General features: G+C 38.8%; 1 protein-coding gene across 2 annotated transcripts in view; it reads right to left on the bottom strand.

Moving 5' to 3' along the window:
- The window catches only part of pde8a (phosphodiesterase 8A), a 52,520-nt gene that overhangs the window by 21,905 nt on the left and 13,137 nt on the right, over nt 1-17,478 (bottom strand). For both annotated transcript variants that reach the window (XM_031728854.2, XM_039608458.1), the window contains exon 2: nt 1,756-1,812. In XM_031728854.2, coding sequence (XP_031584714.1) covers nt 1,756-1,812 — 57 coding nt within the window. The remainder of the gene's footprint in view (nt 1-1,755; nt 1,813-17,478) is intronic.

Below are 17,478 nucleotides of genomic sequence, written 5' to 3'. Positions count from 1 at the left end.
ATTTTATTTTTGTAAAAATGCACCATGTTACGTGCTATGCCCCAGCTGTGCAACTAATGTCTATTTTCATTCATGCGGTATGTCTGAGGGTTCGACATGAGTCCTTTGTCATCTCCATTTTGGCCTTTTAAAAGAGGGTGTGACAAGCACAGGGTGACTCTGACTAAGAAGCCAGGGGACAATGCAGGCTCTCTGTGATCTTGTCAATGAGAAAGTAGCCACACCCTAAAGCATACATAGCTTAACCTTGTATTCTTTTGTATGCAGAGCCATGATTTACTGAGAATATAATTTCATTATTTCATCAATACATTTTTTGAGCACTTTCTTATAGAGATTTCCTGCATGGCGTCATTGCAACCAACAGTTATAGGGGAAAAAATGATGTATTCCCCAACGGGTTGGCAAGTGGTTTCCTTAAATGTTGCTAGGTAAACTTAGTTGCATCTTAGGTGCAGCACCAAAAACCTCAATCTTATTGCTTTGGCTGTTAGCAGATTTCTGTGATCACCTGTAGTTTGCATAAAAGATGCAGACTTGTCTGCAAACATTTGCTAACCACTAGCAGATCAGTACCAAAAAATAGAAACCTGAAATATTTGCCTTCAGATTAAAAATAGTGCCTCAGCGCTTCCGCAAACATGTTTCAAAGGTTTGTGTTACACTTTTCACAGTTTCACTACTGCCTGAAGAGTAGTTGGCAAGTGTTTGCAGACAAATCAGTGCCTTCCATGCAAACTATTGCAATTGTAGCAACATGCTAGCAACCAAAGCAATCATAGGTGGGTCTTTGCCAACTGGCAAACATAAAAGATTCCCAAGCTGTCCGCCATCAGGGGTTAACGATCAGTCTCTAGGCCCATGTGGCTGGAGATCCTACACTGTCATACGTCCAAGATGGCGGACAGATATACATCATGCGACTGTAAAACCTTCTATACAACTGTACAATGACTTTTTGGCACCAGATGAGTTGCCCCCTGCTAGCTACTAGCAAAAATGCAGCTTTAAGGCAGCAAAAATGCAGTTTTAAGGCATTTCTGCAGCCACTTCAATTTATCCTCTTTTCATAATCAGTGTATGTTCTACTGGGTAGAACAACAGTAAATTCTTATTTCTGATTTTAAAAAAAAATCTAATAAAAACAATAAAATAAATAAATAAATGTCAAAACCCCTGAAAAAACAAAAACAAACAAAAAGACCACACCACACTGCGTAAATGACTAAAAGCTTGATGTTTCTGAGGTTTTATACAACAGCAGCGACGCATGGCGAAGGAACGCACACGAACTGTATAATGACCCACTGAACATCTGAGAATGTCTCCAGCGATGAAACCGGTCCATGGACCCTCTGTGCAGCTGTTCCATAATGTGCATTGTTCATTATGGTATGCTCTTCGTCACAAATGTTTGGCCTTGTTGCCTTGACAACCCAGGGCTGTACTGCACACAATACGCCCATTAACAGTTTTAATCCCCGTCTCTCCTCTTTTCGAATCTTTGCATGGGACATGCTGCGGTGTCTTTAAGAATTTCCACCAAACTCCAAGCAAAAGTTTTTAAATACTAAAATGCAAAAAACAACTCCACCAAATATTCGCAGTCACACCAAGTTTGGCTTTACAACTTAGCTAAAAGCCTCTTAATGAATGGACATGAATATTTCCCTGGAGCACTCGTGTTGTTCCACGGAAGGCCTCAAACACTCAAGCACAGGACCGTCAGTCACGTTAGTTATTGTTTTACGATACCTGAAGTGGGTCTTTAAATAACTTCATTGGTCCGAATTGCACCTCTGTTAATGTGGTCTGAAAGATAACAAAAAGAATACAGGCATTAGAAGAATATCAGAAAAAAAAAAAAAAGCATTTCATGACTTTGATACGTTTTCACTTCTTTCAGTTTAAAATGGTTCCATAGATCCCAGTAATTTCCCAGAAATAAGAAAGTTAAGCAAAATGTTGCACCTTTATCTTTTCTTCTGACCTTAATATTGCAGGAAAGCACTGACATAACTATATTCATTGCTACAAGTTGACCATGCATATTTAACCAAGATAAAAAAAAATTTGCTGTAATGCCAAAGGAATGTATCACATACTATATGTAAATATCATTTGTTTTTATTGATTCACAGACAAAGAAATACACTGCAAGTAATCCTAAATGGTGATTTCACTTATATTTATACTCACGAATAAAAAAAATCATTCGCTGATACTTTTTCATATGAAAACAACAAATCAGGAGCTTAGCCTGTTTAAAAAAAACAAAACAACAGCAACTCATTTTTCTGAACCACATTCTCATCAGTTTAAAATTTTTATAAGGAAATTAACAAAATTTCTAAAAAGTATTTAAGTATGAGCTATTAAATAGAACGGATATGGCAACATGTTAAAATTTACTCATCTGACATCTCATTAAAGACAGCAGTGAAATATAAACAAGTATTTTCTCAAGTAATATTTTCAGTTGATGCTACATTTTACTTCTGTTCAACTAGAAATATCACACTAACTCTAACTCTCTGTAACATTCACACTATATCTTTTAACCAATTTTGATTTTTTATTAATTAATAATCAAGATACATTTTAAAAGAAAAAAAAAAAAGTCCTTCATTAAATAACCCAGGCTATTGTTTCACACACATTCATTTCATTTTTGCACTGCACAATTTTAAATTGCACAACCTTATCTTGTGTTTCTACATAATTGGTATTACATACCTGCATACTTCTCTCACCACCAACTGAATTAAAACAAATGTTTGAAATTTAGTCTTCCAATTTCTCCTAAACAGGAGACTTGAAAGAACTTTTTTTTTTTTTTTTTTTTTTTTTTAAAAGGGCAAATATCACACTGACAGGTTTTTCACTCATTACACTTTCCTTACATGAGCTTTCTCATTTCTGTCTGCAAATAATTTAGCTTCCTTCCTGCTAAATGGAACCCAGCTCAGGGGTTAGTAACCATAGCAACCAAGCCCCTTGCGGACCGCCATCCCTCTAGAATTCCTCTTCTCCGTAAACAATCTACACATGTGAGGAGGAATACAGAGAGGAATTTCAGAGTGCGCTGGGCTGCAGTAAATCACTTCTTGCTAAATTGTAAGCCTTCTGAAAGCTCCATGAAACAACAAAGAGGGGGGGGGGGGGAAAGAAGCTGATTAGCCCTGGGTTGTAGCCAAACTGACGTCATCATGACACTAGGCTGTTTGTTGTAGCTGACCACAAACAAGAAGTATGGGACCAGAAAGGCTACAAGCTCTGTGATGCTCTGTGATCATCTGATCTTTCACATGAACTAGGATCTGGTGGCAAAATAGCCTGATGTGGTATGTGCACACATAAAGAAGTGTCCCGCTACATTTTTACACAGTCATATAGAAACATAAACCCATGGTCTTCTAGAAGGGTTTAACTCAACAACATCTAGTTTATTCTGTTGCTAGATTTCTTTGCCCTCATGCCAGATCAAATGAGATGCAAATAACATCTTCTGCTTCAATCATTTCATTTTGCCATGAGAATGAAACAAAACTTTCTCTCTCATTTCGATTGCAGCTGGGTAAATGACACTGAGATGTGTGTAAAGTACACAGTACAGTGCAAAAATTACCCCTCATTTCTTTACATTTTGTTTCCAAGAAGCCAGATTTTCTTGTAATTTTTTTTAAGTGGTCTCGAGCAATAGCTCTCCAGACTTTCTGAAGGTCTTTCAAAGTTTTTCTTTGGACATTGGCAGCTTTTTCACTTACTTCCAGTCCAGGCTTTGTACCTGACCATTTTCAGGGGAATGCTTTTTTTTTGAAGCAATTTAACACTGGCCTATGAATTATTCAATCATTAAAAAGGCATCTAACTCAAGCAATAAAGCAGTGCTGGGTCTAGACACAACAGACAACCTAGGTTAGAAAGAATATACATAATTTGTTCCCATTCCTTTAGTTGAATCTGTCAAAAAAATTTGACAGCCATAAAATACAATTTTTCAACAACAAGTGAGCGATTAGCTGAAAACATGGTGTGTAGTGTAGTCGTAAAAGAGGAAACTGGGAAACTGGACAAGTCTCATCAGAAATGGTCTCAGTGGAGGGATGGCTGTCAAGAAGCCATTCTCAAGGAAGGGAAACATGGAGTCTGAAAAGTCTGAGGTATGCCAAATTACACAAGAACTGAACTGAAAATAAGTGCCAACAGGTCTTATGGAGTGATGAATCCACATTAGAAACTTTTGGTTCAAATTGTCATCAGCATGTATAGAGAAGGTCAGGAGAGAGGTATAACAGTACATGAGTGTACACTGTAAATATAGTTTGAGGCCACATTTCAATCAGTGGTGTTGGAGATCTTGTCAAAACTGAATGAATTATGAATGAAGAACATTTATATTTTGATCCAACACCCAATAGTATATGGAAAGCTTTTGATTGGCAACATTTTAACTTTTCAGCATGACACTGATCCCTAAAACACTGCCAATACAGTAAAAGTATACCTGGATAGAAAAACACAATTTAACACTATCAGTCATGGATTGGCCTCCTCAGAGCCCAGACCTCAACATTATTGAAGCAGTGTGGGATCATCTTGACAGGCAAAAGGCAGGCAACATCCAAAGAAGAGCTTTGAATGTCCTTCAGAAAGCGTGGAGAACTATTCCTGACAACTACTTAAAGAAATGACAAGAAAGCTCCCTAAGAGAGTTCAGGCTGTGTTGAAGAATAAATGTGATCATGCCAAATATTGACTTTCAATCTCATTAGAATTGTACAAACTAAATTTCTGCCTCATATGCTATATTTCAATAAATCATACAGTACTATATACTACTCCTTTAGTGTGTAGCATTTGGCTATAAAGTATCCAGCTAGCTGAGGTGTAGCACAAGCAGTAACACACCAGAGTCTCACCATCCCGGGAGACTTGTCTTTAACTGACAACAATACAACAAATACAACTGCAGCTGAGATTGTGTAACTCACAGAGCCAGCCCTTGTCACACACACACACACCCACACACACACACAGCTGAACCAGTCTGCCAGCCTCTTCGGGCAACATACTTCTCCTGTACAGTACACAAACGCACACACTGCAATGAATCATTCAGACAAGCATTTGCATCCCGCAAACATCATGTTGGCCCTCAACCAGGAGCAAACAAAACAGGGGAAGTGAGTGAGCATGTAGGCCAGGCAGCCTGGCAGTACAGACACAGTGTGCGCGCCCAGGTAAGCAATGTCCCGCCCTATATGCTGCCGCGGGTTTGTTTGTGTCAGAGTCTGTGCAGTCTGTGCCTGCATGTGTGTGCGCACGCGTGCATGTGTACACGGGGCCTTCATGATGATATTATCATGTCATCTCCCTACAAATCTTTCTACCAATCTTAATACAAATTCCTGCTGACTGATTCAGAGACACAGTTATTAGACAAAAAAACAAAACCTAAGCGAATGGTTCAAGTGTTTCTTTCACATAAATATTGTTTATTAATATAAAAAAGTTGTCATTATAATCAAATGTTAGAAATTACATTCCCAGTTTCCCAGACAAAATACCTCCCATAGAGAATTAAAAAAAAAAAAAAAAAAAAAAAAAAAAAAAGGCTGGGGGGTCATTTTAATTACCAATAAGTAATTACTTTGCAGTAATCTGAGAAAATTCTATTTAGGATTTACGGGATGTTATATTAAAGAATAGGTAATGTTTTTTTTTGTCCATAAATACAAAAACAAAGTGAACTATCCTTGAAAGTTGTCACGATTTGTGCTTTATTGAAGTATAAACTACAACCAAATAAACACATAAATAAGCAGTTATTTTAGTTTTAAGCACCATGATCAAATCTTATCCCTCAATATTTTCAGTATGTATGGCAATCTGTAAAGTTATTGGAGTAATTTTTCAGCCAGGCACGCAGTGGTACCAAACACTGAGTCAGCAGCACACAGTGACTAAAGCAGCTCAGTACAGACGCTGAATTAATGTAGATCAGTAACATCATGGCCAAAATCTGATACACTCAGCCCGGGTCACATTATGTCGATATACCAGCATGAGCAAAATCAAATTACAACACACCAGTTGGCACATGGTGAACTTGGAGTCTTCAGGCCCTCTAACCCACTTTGACAAGTTCCTAAAAAAATTCACCAAAATTCACAGAACTGCGTCTGTTTTATTCATTCACTGAGAGGCCATTTTGCAGGCTGGCCACTTCAAAGAAAGTTATATCACACCTTTTTGTTTGTTTGGGCCAGTATGACCAAAGATGAGAGCTACTAGGCATCTGCAGTCATCTACAGAAGTATTTAAGACAGTCTGCAGTACCCCTGATTTCTTCTTTGTTTTGGTCTATGGGTAAACCTACGTTGCAAGAAAAATATACAATGAATAAAACAAATTTTCAAAAACCACCCCACCACTGTGACCATTTATACCCAAATCCTTTCAAACTGACTTCAGATCAGTGTATACGCAAGCACCTACTGTGAGTTGCTTTTAACAGGCCGTTCAGCTGTCAACCATAGACAGCTACTCTGATAGCTACCATGATTTCACCCACTGGCACCTGAAATTCTGTTTTTGAAGCTTTGAGATCATAGGTATATAAAAGTAGGGTCCGAAAAAATATGCCAAAGCATAAGTGCCTTAAACCTATATTTTATCTGAAGACCACCAGATGGCTGTAGCTGTGGTTGCTAAAAGACTTCCAGTTCTATAGAAATCTATGGAAAACTGGTTTTCTGTCTCAAGTTGTGCCAAACATTTCCTGAGGTTCTTGGTAAAAGGTAAAATAAATAAAATCATACCTATTGTGACAATCTTGGTTGCACTAAAAATGCCCCCCCCCGTCACTTGGCCTTACCATCCTGGGGTTTTGAAACCTGATGTATTGAGTGAGGATTCACGCACACATTAGCTAATAACCTATCAGTCCAATTCATTAACCAATGAAAATATGCTGGATAACTCTCCTTTCTTGGATTGAACAAAATAGACGATGGAGGCCATACACTCATGACAAATGTGTTTATGAAGATGAAATCCAAGGGCTATTTTCCCATAGACTTTGAAACATTTTTAGTGTAGCGCTGAGCACCAAAGGGTGCATCTTTTAATTTGAAGACAAATATTCTTAGTTTCCAATTTGCGTAAAGGTTTGTCTTTTTAAGTTTTTTTTCAGCTCGGCTATTAGCCAGTAAGCAAGCAACTTAGCATCTTCTTTGCAAACTACAGGAGGCTACAGCAATCTGCTAGTGACTAAAGCAATTACAAGGTATTTTTCAGTACGGGATTCTCTCTGTGACCAATTTCACCCCACATCAGCCAGCAACCACTCACTAACTAGTCTCTAGGCTTGTGTGACTAAGTCAACCTATCCAAAATGAAAGACAAAAACTAGAAAACCTGAACACCCTCAGTCTTAGGAATGCTGAAAACTAGGAAGCCTTTGGTGTAGCTAGTTGTTAGCTAAATCTAAATGCGTGGCTAGCTAACCTATATTTTTTTTCTAAGTCAATTCACAATTTGTCCATAGTCAAAACCAGTTTATTTTATATTATTTACTGATTCTTTTAATGTGAAAACCTACACATTTCCTGATTTAATAGCATTTAATGGACTGCATAAAGTGAAACCACAGGAAGCTGTTGTTTTACCATAGCTAACTAGTCATTAGACAATTCTTGTCATGTTTGTAAAGATAATGGAACACAAAAAGAACCTGTAGGTGGTCATGATGAATATAAAACAGAATATCCATCACATGATTAGATAAACCATCTGTCTCATAACATGTAACACATGGCTGACCCTATTGGCCAGTAGTCCCTAATAGGTCACCAACTTATCTCAACGAGTGCCTACCAGAGCATAGCATGAAGCCTGGCATGGAGCCTCTCATGATTGTGATCTTGAAATATTACAAGAATCTAGCTATTTCACGAGGCAAGTCCCGCTGCCACTTTCTTTTGATACACCAAATGTATTTACGTAGTGGAGCTGCTTCTGACCCTATATCCTGCTTCCAGTGTATCCGGCCCTATAGATCTCCTCCTCCTCTCCTCCAGACCACCAGCTCTTCTGTCTCAGACACACACACACACACACACACACACACACACACACACACTAGACCATACACACTGGGAGAGTGGCTTTCCACTAAAGTGAAAAACAGGAAATTGGATGACATTGTTCGGTGCGCCGACGTCAGCAGTGAGAGATACTGTAGAAAGAGTAAACAGCTTCCTCCACCCCAGAGCTGGGACCAGGATGCAGGGAATCTTGGGATGCCTGCCCTGCTCGTACTTCTTAGAAAAACGGCTACTCCATATTCTAACAATCTCCAGATCCCTCGCTTTGACAAGCCCTCTCCAGCTAACACTCTCTCTTCTTTTCACCGCTCCCTCAAACCACTTCATCAGTTCAGGAGTTTATTCCTTTTTAAAACTTCTCTACATGAGGTTAAGTAGAATATGATATGCCTAGCTGATGGCACAGTAACATAGGATGAGATCAGATTTCTTCCTTAGAAGTGTTGGGCCTTACAACTAGTGGTGGGGTGTCATGCGTGTGTTTGTGTATGTGTACGTGCATGTTCCTGTCTAAAAGTGTGAATCAAATGAAGATGAATCAATGTACTTGATTAGGACTGATTAAGGGCAGCAGTCCCAGCCACAGGTGTGGATGCACACTATGTACCAGACAGACACACAGTCGGACACACTAACCCTGACACACACTGAGCTAAGTGATGGGCTAAATGGCACCGCCTGACACATCAACCTCCCCACATGCTGAGCCACTCAGATAGTATTGCTAGCTACCCATGCTGGGTGTGTTACCTCAAAGAGAATAATTCACTTTCATGTGTGGCCACTGCCTATAGATCTGCCCTGAAACCAAGAGTAACAGAGGAGTTTCAAACTTGCGACCATATCAAGCTCAGATGAATCGACTACCAAGCCGATATTTAAAGCCTTTAACAAATTCAGCTGAACTAAATCTAAATTTCTTTAAGTACCAATGCACAAAATATGTAATAACAACCAGCCTGGTCTTAAGGAAAAGAACGTAAAACACATTAGTTTATCTCATTCCAGCAGCATATCTTTTATTAAGAATGGTGGTCAACCAATCTAAGGTAACTAGGGTCTCTAAAATAAATAATGAGTGATTTATCACCACATCCTGTTTCCTACTGCGCACTTTGTTACTCTGTCAAAATAAAAGTGGTACAATTCGTATTAGTTATCAGTAATGAATAGATACAGTTTCATCACTATTTCACAAGCTGTCATATAAAATTTTATGAGAAATTCACCTAATGCCTTCAGTGTGTAGCACAGTGTAATTGGTGTCCATGAACACAAATTCACTCATTTTGTGACTATTTCAAAGGCTTTCTTGAGACTGACGTGTTAGGCAAATTAATAGCTTTACTTATTCGTGTACTTTACCAGTATCCATTCATATAGTTCCCACTGATATGACATCTGAGGCCTATCAGTCACACACATCTAAATACCGGTCAGCAACCCCAAACGTGTAATCTCCAGCTGTTTGACGAGTGCTTGAAATCAGTTGCAGAGGGTACTGCACCAAAAACCTCCTTATGATTGTTTATGAGTGTACAAAATTGGAGAAATGCTTTCAAAGTAAAAGTTCTGCTGCAACCAAAACATTGTAAAATAAAAGCCTTTACTTTGAAGACAAACGGTCTTGTGTTGCACTTTTTTACATTTTCCCTACAGCTCGGGGAGTACTGCGTGAGTGTTCGTAGCCAAATTGGCGCCTTGTGAACAAACTACAAACGACAGATCAGAAAAGTGTCAGATCGCTCATTAATTCATTGCTCACAACAACGGTGCCTGTGACCCATCTTATTAATTTATCAATCACGCAGGCAGTCGTTCCTCTGAGTTGGAAGGTGGCAAAAGTTACACCAATTTATAAATCGGGTGATAAAACAGACCCTGCTAATTATCGACCTATTAGCATACTCCCTATCTTCTCAAAGATAGCAGAAAAGTGGGTTGCTAATTCTATCATCAAACATCTTAATGACTCCAATCCGGGTTTGCACCCTATGCAATTCGGATTTCGCACTCTTCATTCAACTGAAACGGCTGTCTGTGTTTTTGTTGAGAGAGTGAAATCTTACTTAGACAAGAGCAGTTGTGTTATGGCTGTTTTCTTGATTTCAAGCGTGCGTTTGACACTGTGAATCATCTTAAGCTCTTGTCTAGACTGTCGACATTTAACTTTAGTAATCATACTGTTAAATGGATACAGTCTTATCTATCAGATAGAAAACAATGTGTGCAAATAAAGAATAGCAAGTCACCCTATCTTTACTGTACGCAGGTGTCCCCAGGGTTCAATTCTAGGCCCCTGTTATTTTCACTTTATGTAAATGACTTGCCTAATGTGTGCAAAAATGTGGACACGATCATGTATGCTGATGATACGGTAATTTTACATAAGCCAAAACTGCTGATGATGCAGCCCATCAGCTTTCACTGGCATTACATGATTTACAAAATGGCTGAATGACTCATGCCTGTGCCTTAATTTTAAAAAGACCGTATCAATGTTTTTAGTAAACCTAAAACAACCGTGGCTGCAGTAAAAGTTTGCTTGGGTGCACAAGAATTAATTAATGTTGAGGAATTTAAGTATTTGGGAGTGCTACTAGACTCTAAATTATCCTTTAAAAAACACATTAGAAAAGTAGTGAAAACTGTAAATGTTAATATACAGAACTTTAGACATATCCGCACATCATTAACAGACACAGCAGCGATTACATTCCTGCATTCTATGATACTGGCTCATATTGAATATTGTATTACAAGTTGGTCCTATACGAGCTCTGCTGCTATTGGGCCAATTGAAGTATGCTACAAAAGAGCATTGAAAATATTAGATAAAAAACCTTTTTCATATCACCATTGTCAAATTTTAGATAAATACAAGTTTTTAAATTTTACTAATTTCAAATTATTTAAATCTGCCTGTCTAATATACAAAGTTATACATGGTCTGGCGCCTCCACCAATGAGTGATTTTATTAAACAAAAATCTAGCAGTGTTGCCGGGTCTCGACTGACTCGAGCCACTGTTAGAGGTGATTGTGAATTGACATTCAGGCGGACCACCTTTTCACAGAATGCTCTGTCATACCAGGGAGTGAGCTTCTGGAATAGTCTTCCACTGTCAGTGAGGGAAAGTACAAGTCTACCCATCTTTAAGAGTCACTTAAAAGGGCGGCTGAGAGGGACACAAACATGTGATCATGTTTAATAATCATGCTTTATATTGGACGGGAAAAAGAGTTAGTGTATTACTAAAAGGGAAACAACTGTTAGTGCAATGGGTGAACGCAATATCACGATAGTCAGGGCATATGCAATACTGGGGTTTGTGCAATATAATTGATGTGTTTCCGTTATTGTTATCTATGCTGTCCTCTGTGTCCACTCTTCTTGTCATTTGTTTGTTCTAGTATAATGTGATGACTGTTTTTGTCTCTGTTACATGACCTGTAAATAGTGTCTCTGTATGTTTTTACTAACTTGTGTTTAACACCAACCTGCCAGAGGGTCTGCAGATGGAAATTAGCCCAAGGCTATAATCTGGCATATTTACATTTATTAAAATGTTCATTAATATGTATTGCCCCTCTTTCTAAAAAAAAAATAAAAATAAAATAAATAACAAGCCCGAATACACAACCACAGCCATAAACAATAAACTTCCACAACAAGCTGCACCTATACTACTTCAGAAAACTGGGAAACACACCACACTGTAGGGCACATAGTGAACAGTGAACAATTCTGTGAACAACACTGTGATGTAGAAAAAAAATGAAAATTATGATATATAATCTTCAAAATTCGTCAAAAGCCTTCAGTACTGGTATGAGACTATAACTTCCACTCTTTCTTCCATTTTTCTGAAAACATAGCATCCTCATCTACAGTGCTGTGATTCAGAGGTGGGTTTTCTGATATGCTTTTGAAGTTCTTTAGATGTTGTTCTGAGTCGATGACTTCCTATAGGTTAATCAGTTAATTCATAATTCATGGGCATGATTACTTTTCACGTAAGCCCAGGGGAACTTGGTTAGCCCCCCACCCCCCTTAATAAATTAAATCAAAATTTATAAATGCATTTTATTTTTACTCAGGTTATCATTGTCTAAAAAAATGTGTTGTATGATCTGAAACAGTTGAGTGTGACATATTTCATAGAAATTAGGAAGGGGGCAAATACTTTTTGTACATGCAGAGGTTAACAGATAAAAACTGTCCACAGATAAACTTATTTATGGTAAATGGCCTGTATTTATATAGCGCTTTACTAGTCCCTAAGGACCCCAAAGCGCTTTACACATCCAGTCATTCACCCATTCACGCACACATTCACACACTGGTGATGGTAAGCTACATTGTAGCCACAGCCACCCTGGGGCGCACTGACAGAGGCGAGGCTGCCGGACACTGGCGCCACCGGCCCTCTGACCACCACCAGTAGGCAACGGGTGAAGTATCTTGCCCAAGGACACAACGACTGAGACTGTCAAGCTGGGGCTCGAACCAGCAACCTTCCGATTACAAGGCGAACTCCCAACTCTTGAGCCACGATCGCCCCTATTTATGGCACATGGATCCATCACTTTGCACTCTGGGATAAAACTGTGCGTTGAAAGCAGTTTGGAAATCAGTCTAGCTTAATCCGACATTACATCTCAAATAAAAGACAAATGAATTTTTCAATTCATCCATCTGGTCCTTCATTGCCTTATTAGGCTCAAAAAGTAATAAAATAACTACTGAATTAGATTTAAAAAAAAAGGACAAATAATAAAATCACAAATGCAACTAATGTGCTAATGTAATTACAGTCCATTCTTTCTGAAAAATAACTACGTCCATGTGTATTCTGGCTCTGTCCACATGTTTTATCCACAGTGACCAAGCCCACAGTCAGCCAGGCAGAAGACTTTAGTTGAGTCGCTGGCATGAGTGAGGGAAACTAGGCCACTGTGGATCGGTTTGTCCCAGAACATCCATGCTTTCTCTCCATTTCTCTCTGTCTCTTTCTCAGTCTGGCAGAACACACACGGAGGAAAGACCAATCGCCTGAAACAAAAACTATGTCCAGCAAAGTACACACACACACACACTACATGAAACGAACAATCACATTCAACTAATTTTCTTTCCATTCTTCAGATATATGACTGTGTGACTCACATGCAATGTTGAAATTAACAATGCAAGCATCTTGCATTTACTATGCAAATTGTTCAGTTATGTGTTCATGACAGGGCAGAATAAGCTGCCACAGTGAATGAATATAAATTTTACATTAACTGATTTATATTTTATCTCTTTTTTTAATTCTTCTCTAGCCTAGCTACGAAACTAATGATAGTTCTCACTGTTCCTACCTTTGAATTGAAACCAATTTAAGGTCATCCTCCAACTAATAAGTAGTAGTCATTAATTGGCTCTTGGTGAAAGAATAAATCTGTTTGCAGGAAATAAAAGAAAACAGAGAAAAAAAAGATTCATATTTACATCACAGTGGGATGTAATGTGAGTCAAACCATGTTATTTGGAGAAACGGGTAACTATCAAACATCTTTCCATTAAAAAAAAATTACTTTAATAGGTTATCATAAACAGATAAATGTAGTTCTTTCAACTGCAAACGGTTTCAAAATCTTAATTACACCATCTTATTTTCCTAAAATAATCTGAAATCATATTAAGTGATAAGAGATGGTCTCAACCTATCCAAAATAGCGAAGACACCTTTGTGAAATTATGTGCGACTCACAAAGAGCTTTCCAAAAAAAGTTCCTAAGGACTCCACAAATCTTAAAACCTAGATATCACTTAAGGTTCTGGAAATAAGGCCACTGTTTGAATACCACTGTGTGAGTACCATTACATTCAAGATTATAAAAAATGAGAAATTACAGAAGCTTGTGGTTAAGCTAACAACAGAATTGTACCCTTAGAGTAGATATGTAAATTAAAAACATGACATGATGTTAAAAACACTGGTGGACCAAGTAAATTACATTGATATTCTCATTAAAATGCAAAGTTCTGCTGGGAAATCTTGGATCCTTGGGTTGTTGTGGATGTTACTTTGACATGAACCTAAATGTTACTGCAGGCCAAGCGCACCCTCCATGTCAGTGGCCTTCCCAGTGGCTGCTCAGTGATCTGCACCACATTAAACCAGAACTTCAGTGACGTAGCAGCTTATTTGCCTCACAATCTATCACAATTCACGGACTGCAAAACCACAATTTTGCAGAATTTGGGTGAGGACCCATTAGATGATCAATACAACAGGGGGATTAGCTGTTCTTGTGAATTGTGGGCAGGTATGACTTCACTGTTATTTTGGCCAGATGAGCTAAAAACAACTTAGCAACTACTTGTAGACGACAACTTTTACCCAGCCTCCAAACTCTCAAGATCTTTAAGCACTCAAGGGATAGATCTGATCCACTGAACCCAAATGAAGCTGCCGGTGTCTTGGGTCAGGACCCCAGAGAAACCCTCAAATGATTCTCTCTCAGAGAATACTGCCTTTCCTCACCAACAGTTATTGAATCGTGACTGCTACAAGTCACCAAATATCGACAGTAGAGTTGGATGTCTCGAGACCCCTTTTACGTGGTCTTGGTCTTGTCTTGGTCTCGGATACCTCGGTCTTGTATTGGTCTCGCTGTCTCGGTCTTGCTGTCTCAGATCGACATAGTGGTCGTGAGATTTGGAGTCAACAGTATCCATGACACACAATGTAACGTTCGATGTGTCATGCGCAAAAGCATCAGCTCTAAGAGCCGTGCTTAGAGAGTGCTTTGTAGTGAATCAGAAGAGTCGACTCCCATTGAGCGAGAGCCGGCTCTTCACTTAATTTCCTTTCGCTGCTCAGCTCTCACACAGTGGCTCAGCTATGCTCCAATCCCTCCATATTGTGGCCAATCACATGCGCGGATATAGGATAATATCATTGTGTGAAAAACAGAGAGTGAGAGAGACGCGACAGTCAAGTGGAGCGTGCGTCTGTCCTCTCAGTAAGTGAGTGAGACAGTAGACAGCGGTGAGGTGGGCTGTGCGAGTGCATCGCAAAAACACATAAATATGCCTGACACCCGTAAACGAAGCAGCATCTGGCTGCAGTTTAAAGACTTTTTTTGTCTTGGTCTCGTCTCGACTTTGGTCTTGACTCATTCTGTCTTGGTGTTGGTTTTGGTCTTGTCTTGTTCTCGATACCCTCTGGTCTTGGTATTGTCTTGGTCTTGGTTTAGGCGGTCTTGACTACAAGTCTAATCGACAGTAATCCACAATGGTCACCACATCACTGCAAATCTATTACAGTATTTCTCAATGAAAGATGTCACCAGAGTCGACAATTATGATAACAGCGTATAGTGCAAGTATAACAGGAAGCATATGAGCCAAGGTTGCAACTCTTCTGGATATTAAGGGTGCAGCTTAAGCCTACAAGTGGTCTAATCTATCCTTACATGCTAAATAACCACAAGCAAAGGAAAAACAACTGCTGCCTTCCATTTGAAGCAGAAGCTTTGATTTCCAACTTAGAAACGTCACACTGTGTCACAAGGGTGTCACAGTGCTTATAAAACTATAAAACCTGGAACCTGTGCTTCTGTGCATTTGTGACTCATGAAATAAGCCATACACAGAAATGACCATTGCGTTGGACTGTTAGTGACCGATGAATGGCTCTACCTAGCTAGGAGTAAAATAGATCTTGTATTTCTTGCTATTCTGTTTTTACTGCTGGAACTGTGTCAGCTTGAGAATGACGTTACTTCCATCTCTGAATCCGACTCACAATTTAAATGTAACGGAGCATACATGTGGAAGATGGCACCCTGACTCATTGATAAGAAGGGAGATGAATTGACTGATTAGCGATTTCCAAAAAAGCAATATTGAAAACAATACTATTATGCTTTTCAGACCAAGGGAGGAATGTTTCTAATTCAGCGACGCACCTGAATGACCGGCATTCAGACCTGTTCAAAGAACTCAAGGTGAAGGAGTTTCAGTTTGACAGTATTATCCTTCCTACATGTTCCCATTTTGTTTGAAACAGCTGACACTGCTGTTGTGAAATCAACTATTTTCTACAAGTTAAGATGCTAGCAGCTGTTAATGTCATACAAATGCTTAAACTTACGTCATGTAGCTAACATTATATCTCAAAGGAGCATCAATAGGCTACCCATCAAGCATCCTCACAATTTAGTCTGTGTCCTGTCAACAAAATATAATGTTAACATTTTAAATGAACGGTCTGCGACCACCATTCTAGTAATTTATTTATTTAAAATGACTTTCCCATAAATATTATTATTTTTTATATTTACATGTTTGAAATAAAAAAACCCCCACCAGTTTAAAATGATCTAATCCTGTCCATCGTAATACTATTTAATAATAAAGGAGTAAAATAATAATGGAATATATAATAAAGCATTTTATGTTTAAGTACGTGAGATAAGTCCCTTTGTTTTGGGCGGGACAGTCATGTAGTTCTACTGATATTGATACAAACGACTACATTTCTGGTGTTATGACATCCCCCCGTGCACACCTCCTACATATTAGGGCCACTCTCCCCATATTTTATGTCAATAATTTGCCATCTAGCATCATATCTGTCAGAACATCACTTCTGTCATGCAGCAATCACAATACAAAACAGGATTTTTTCACATCCCTTCAAACACTCGAAATTTTGTACCTTTTTCCACTTCAGTATTTCCCCCGTTGTTACCATCTTGTTAAAAAGTGGTGGAATTATTCAGTTGAATAATTTGACAGGAAAGAGTGAGAATAGCTTTTATTCCTGATCTGTAGTGTTAGCTAAGGAAGCTAGCAGCAGCTAGATAATTTCGTTGGTACATTTACAGTAAGTAAAGGTAAGTATTTGCTCTGTGGAGGGAATTCATGATGGCATGAATTTAAAGACTGTGGTCTAAATAAATTCTGAAAATGCTGCTTGACGTCAAGTTTTAAAAACCTGAAACCTGAAATGCTTTTCCTGCAGTGTTGTGAATTACTGCTTACACGTCCTTACACGTGCTGTCCAAAAAACCTGAAACTTCTAATCGCACACACGCACACACATTCATTGTTTTTCGAGCGGTGCTTTCAGAATACACCCTGACCTTTATTCTGTCTGCAGTGACATCTCTCCTACCTCACCAGATAGTGTGGAAACTCAAGCATACGGGAATGTGCACACAGACACGCACACACACACACACAGAGGGAAGACACTGAGAAACACACAGGAGACTGAACTTGTCCTGGAATTCAGTCCCAAACGCCTTTGAGTGACGTCCGTGGTTTAAAAATACAGAGTTTGCAGAAAACGGATAGGTTACTGCAT

The sequence above is a fragment of the Oreochromis aureus genome, linkage group 1 (assembly GCF_013358895.1).
Source record: "Oreochromis aureus strain Israel breed Guangdong linkage group 1, ZZ_aureus, whole genome shotgun sequence".
Lineage (NCBI taxonomy): Eukaryota > Metazoa > Chordata > Actinopteri > Cichliformes > Cichlidae > Oreochromis > Oreochromis aureus.
Note: the sequence above shows the minus strand (reverse complement) of the source record. Positions and strands in the feature narration are given on the sequence as shown.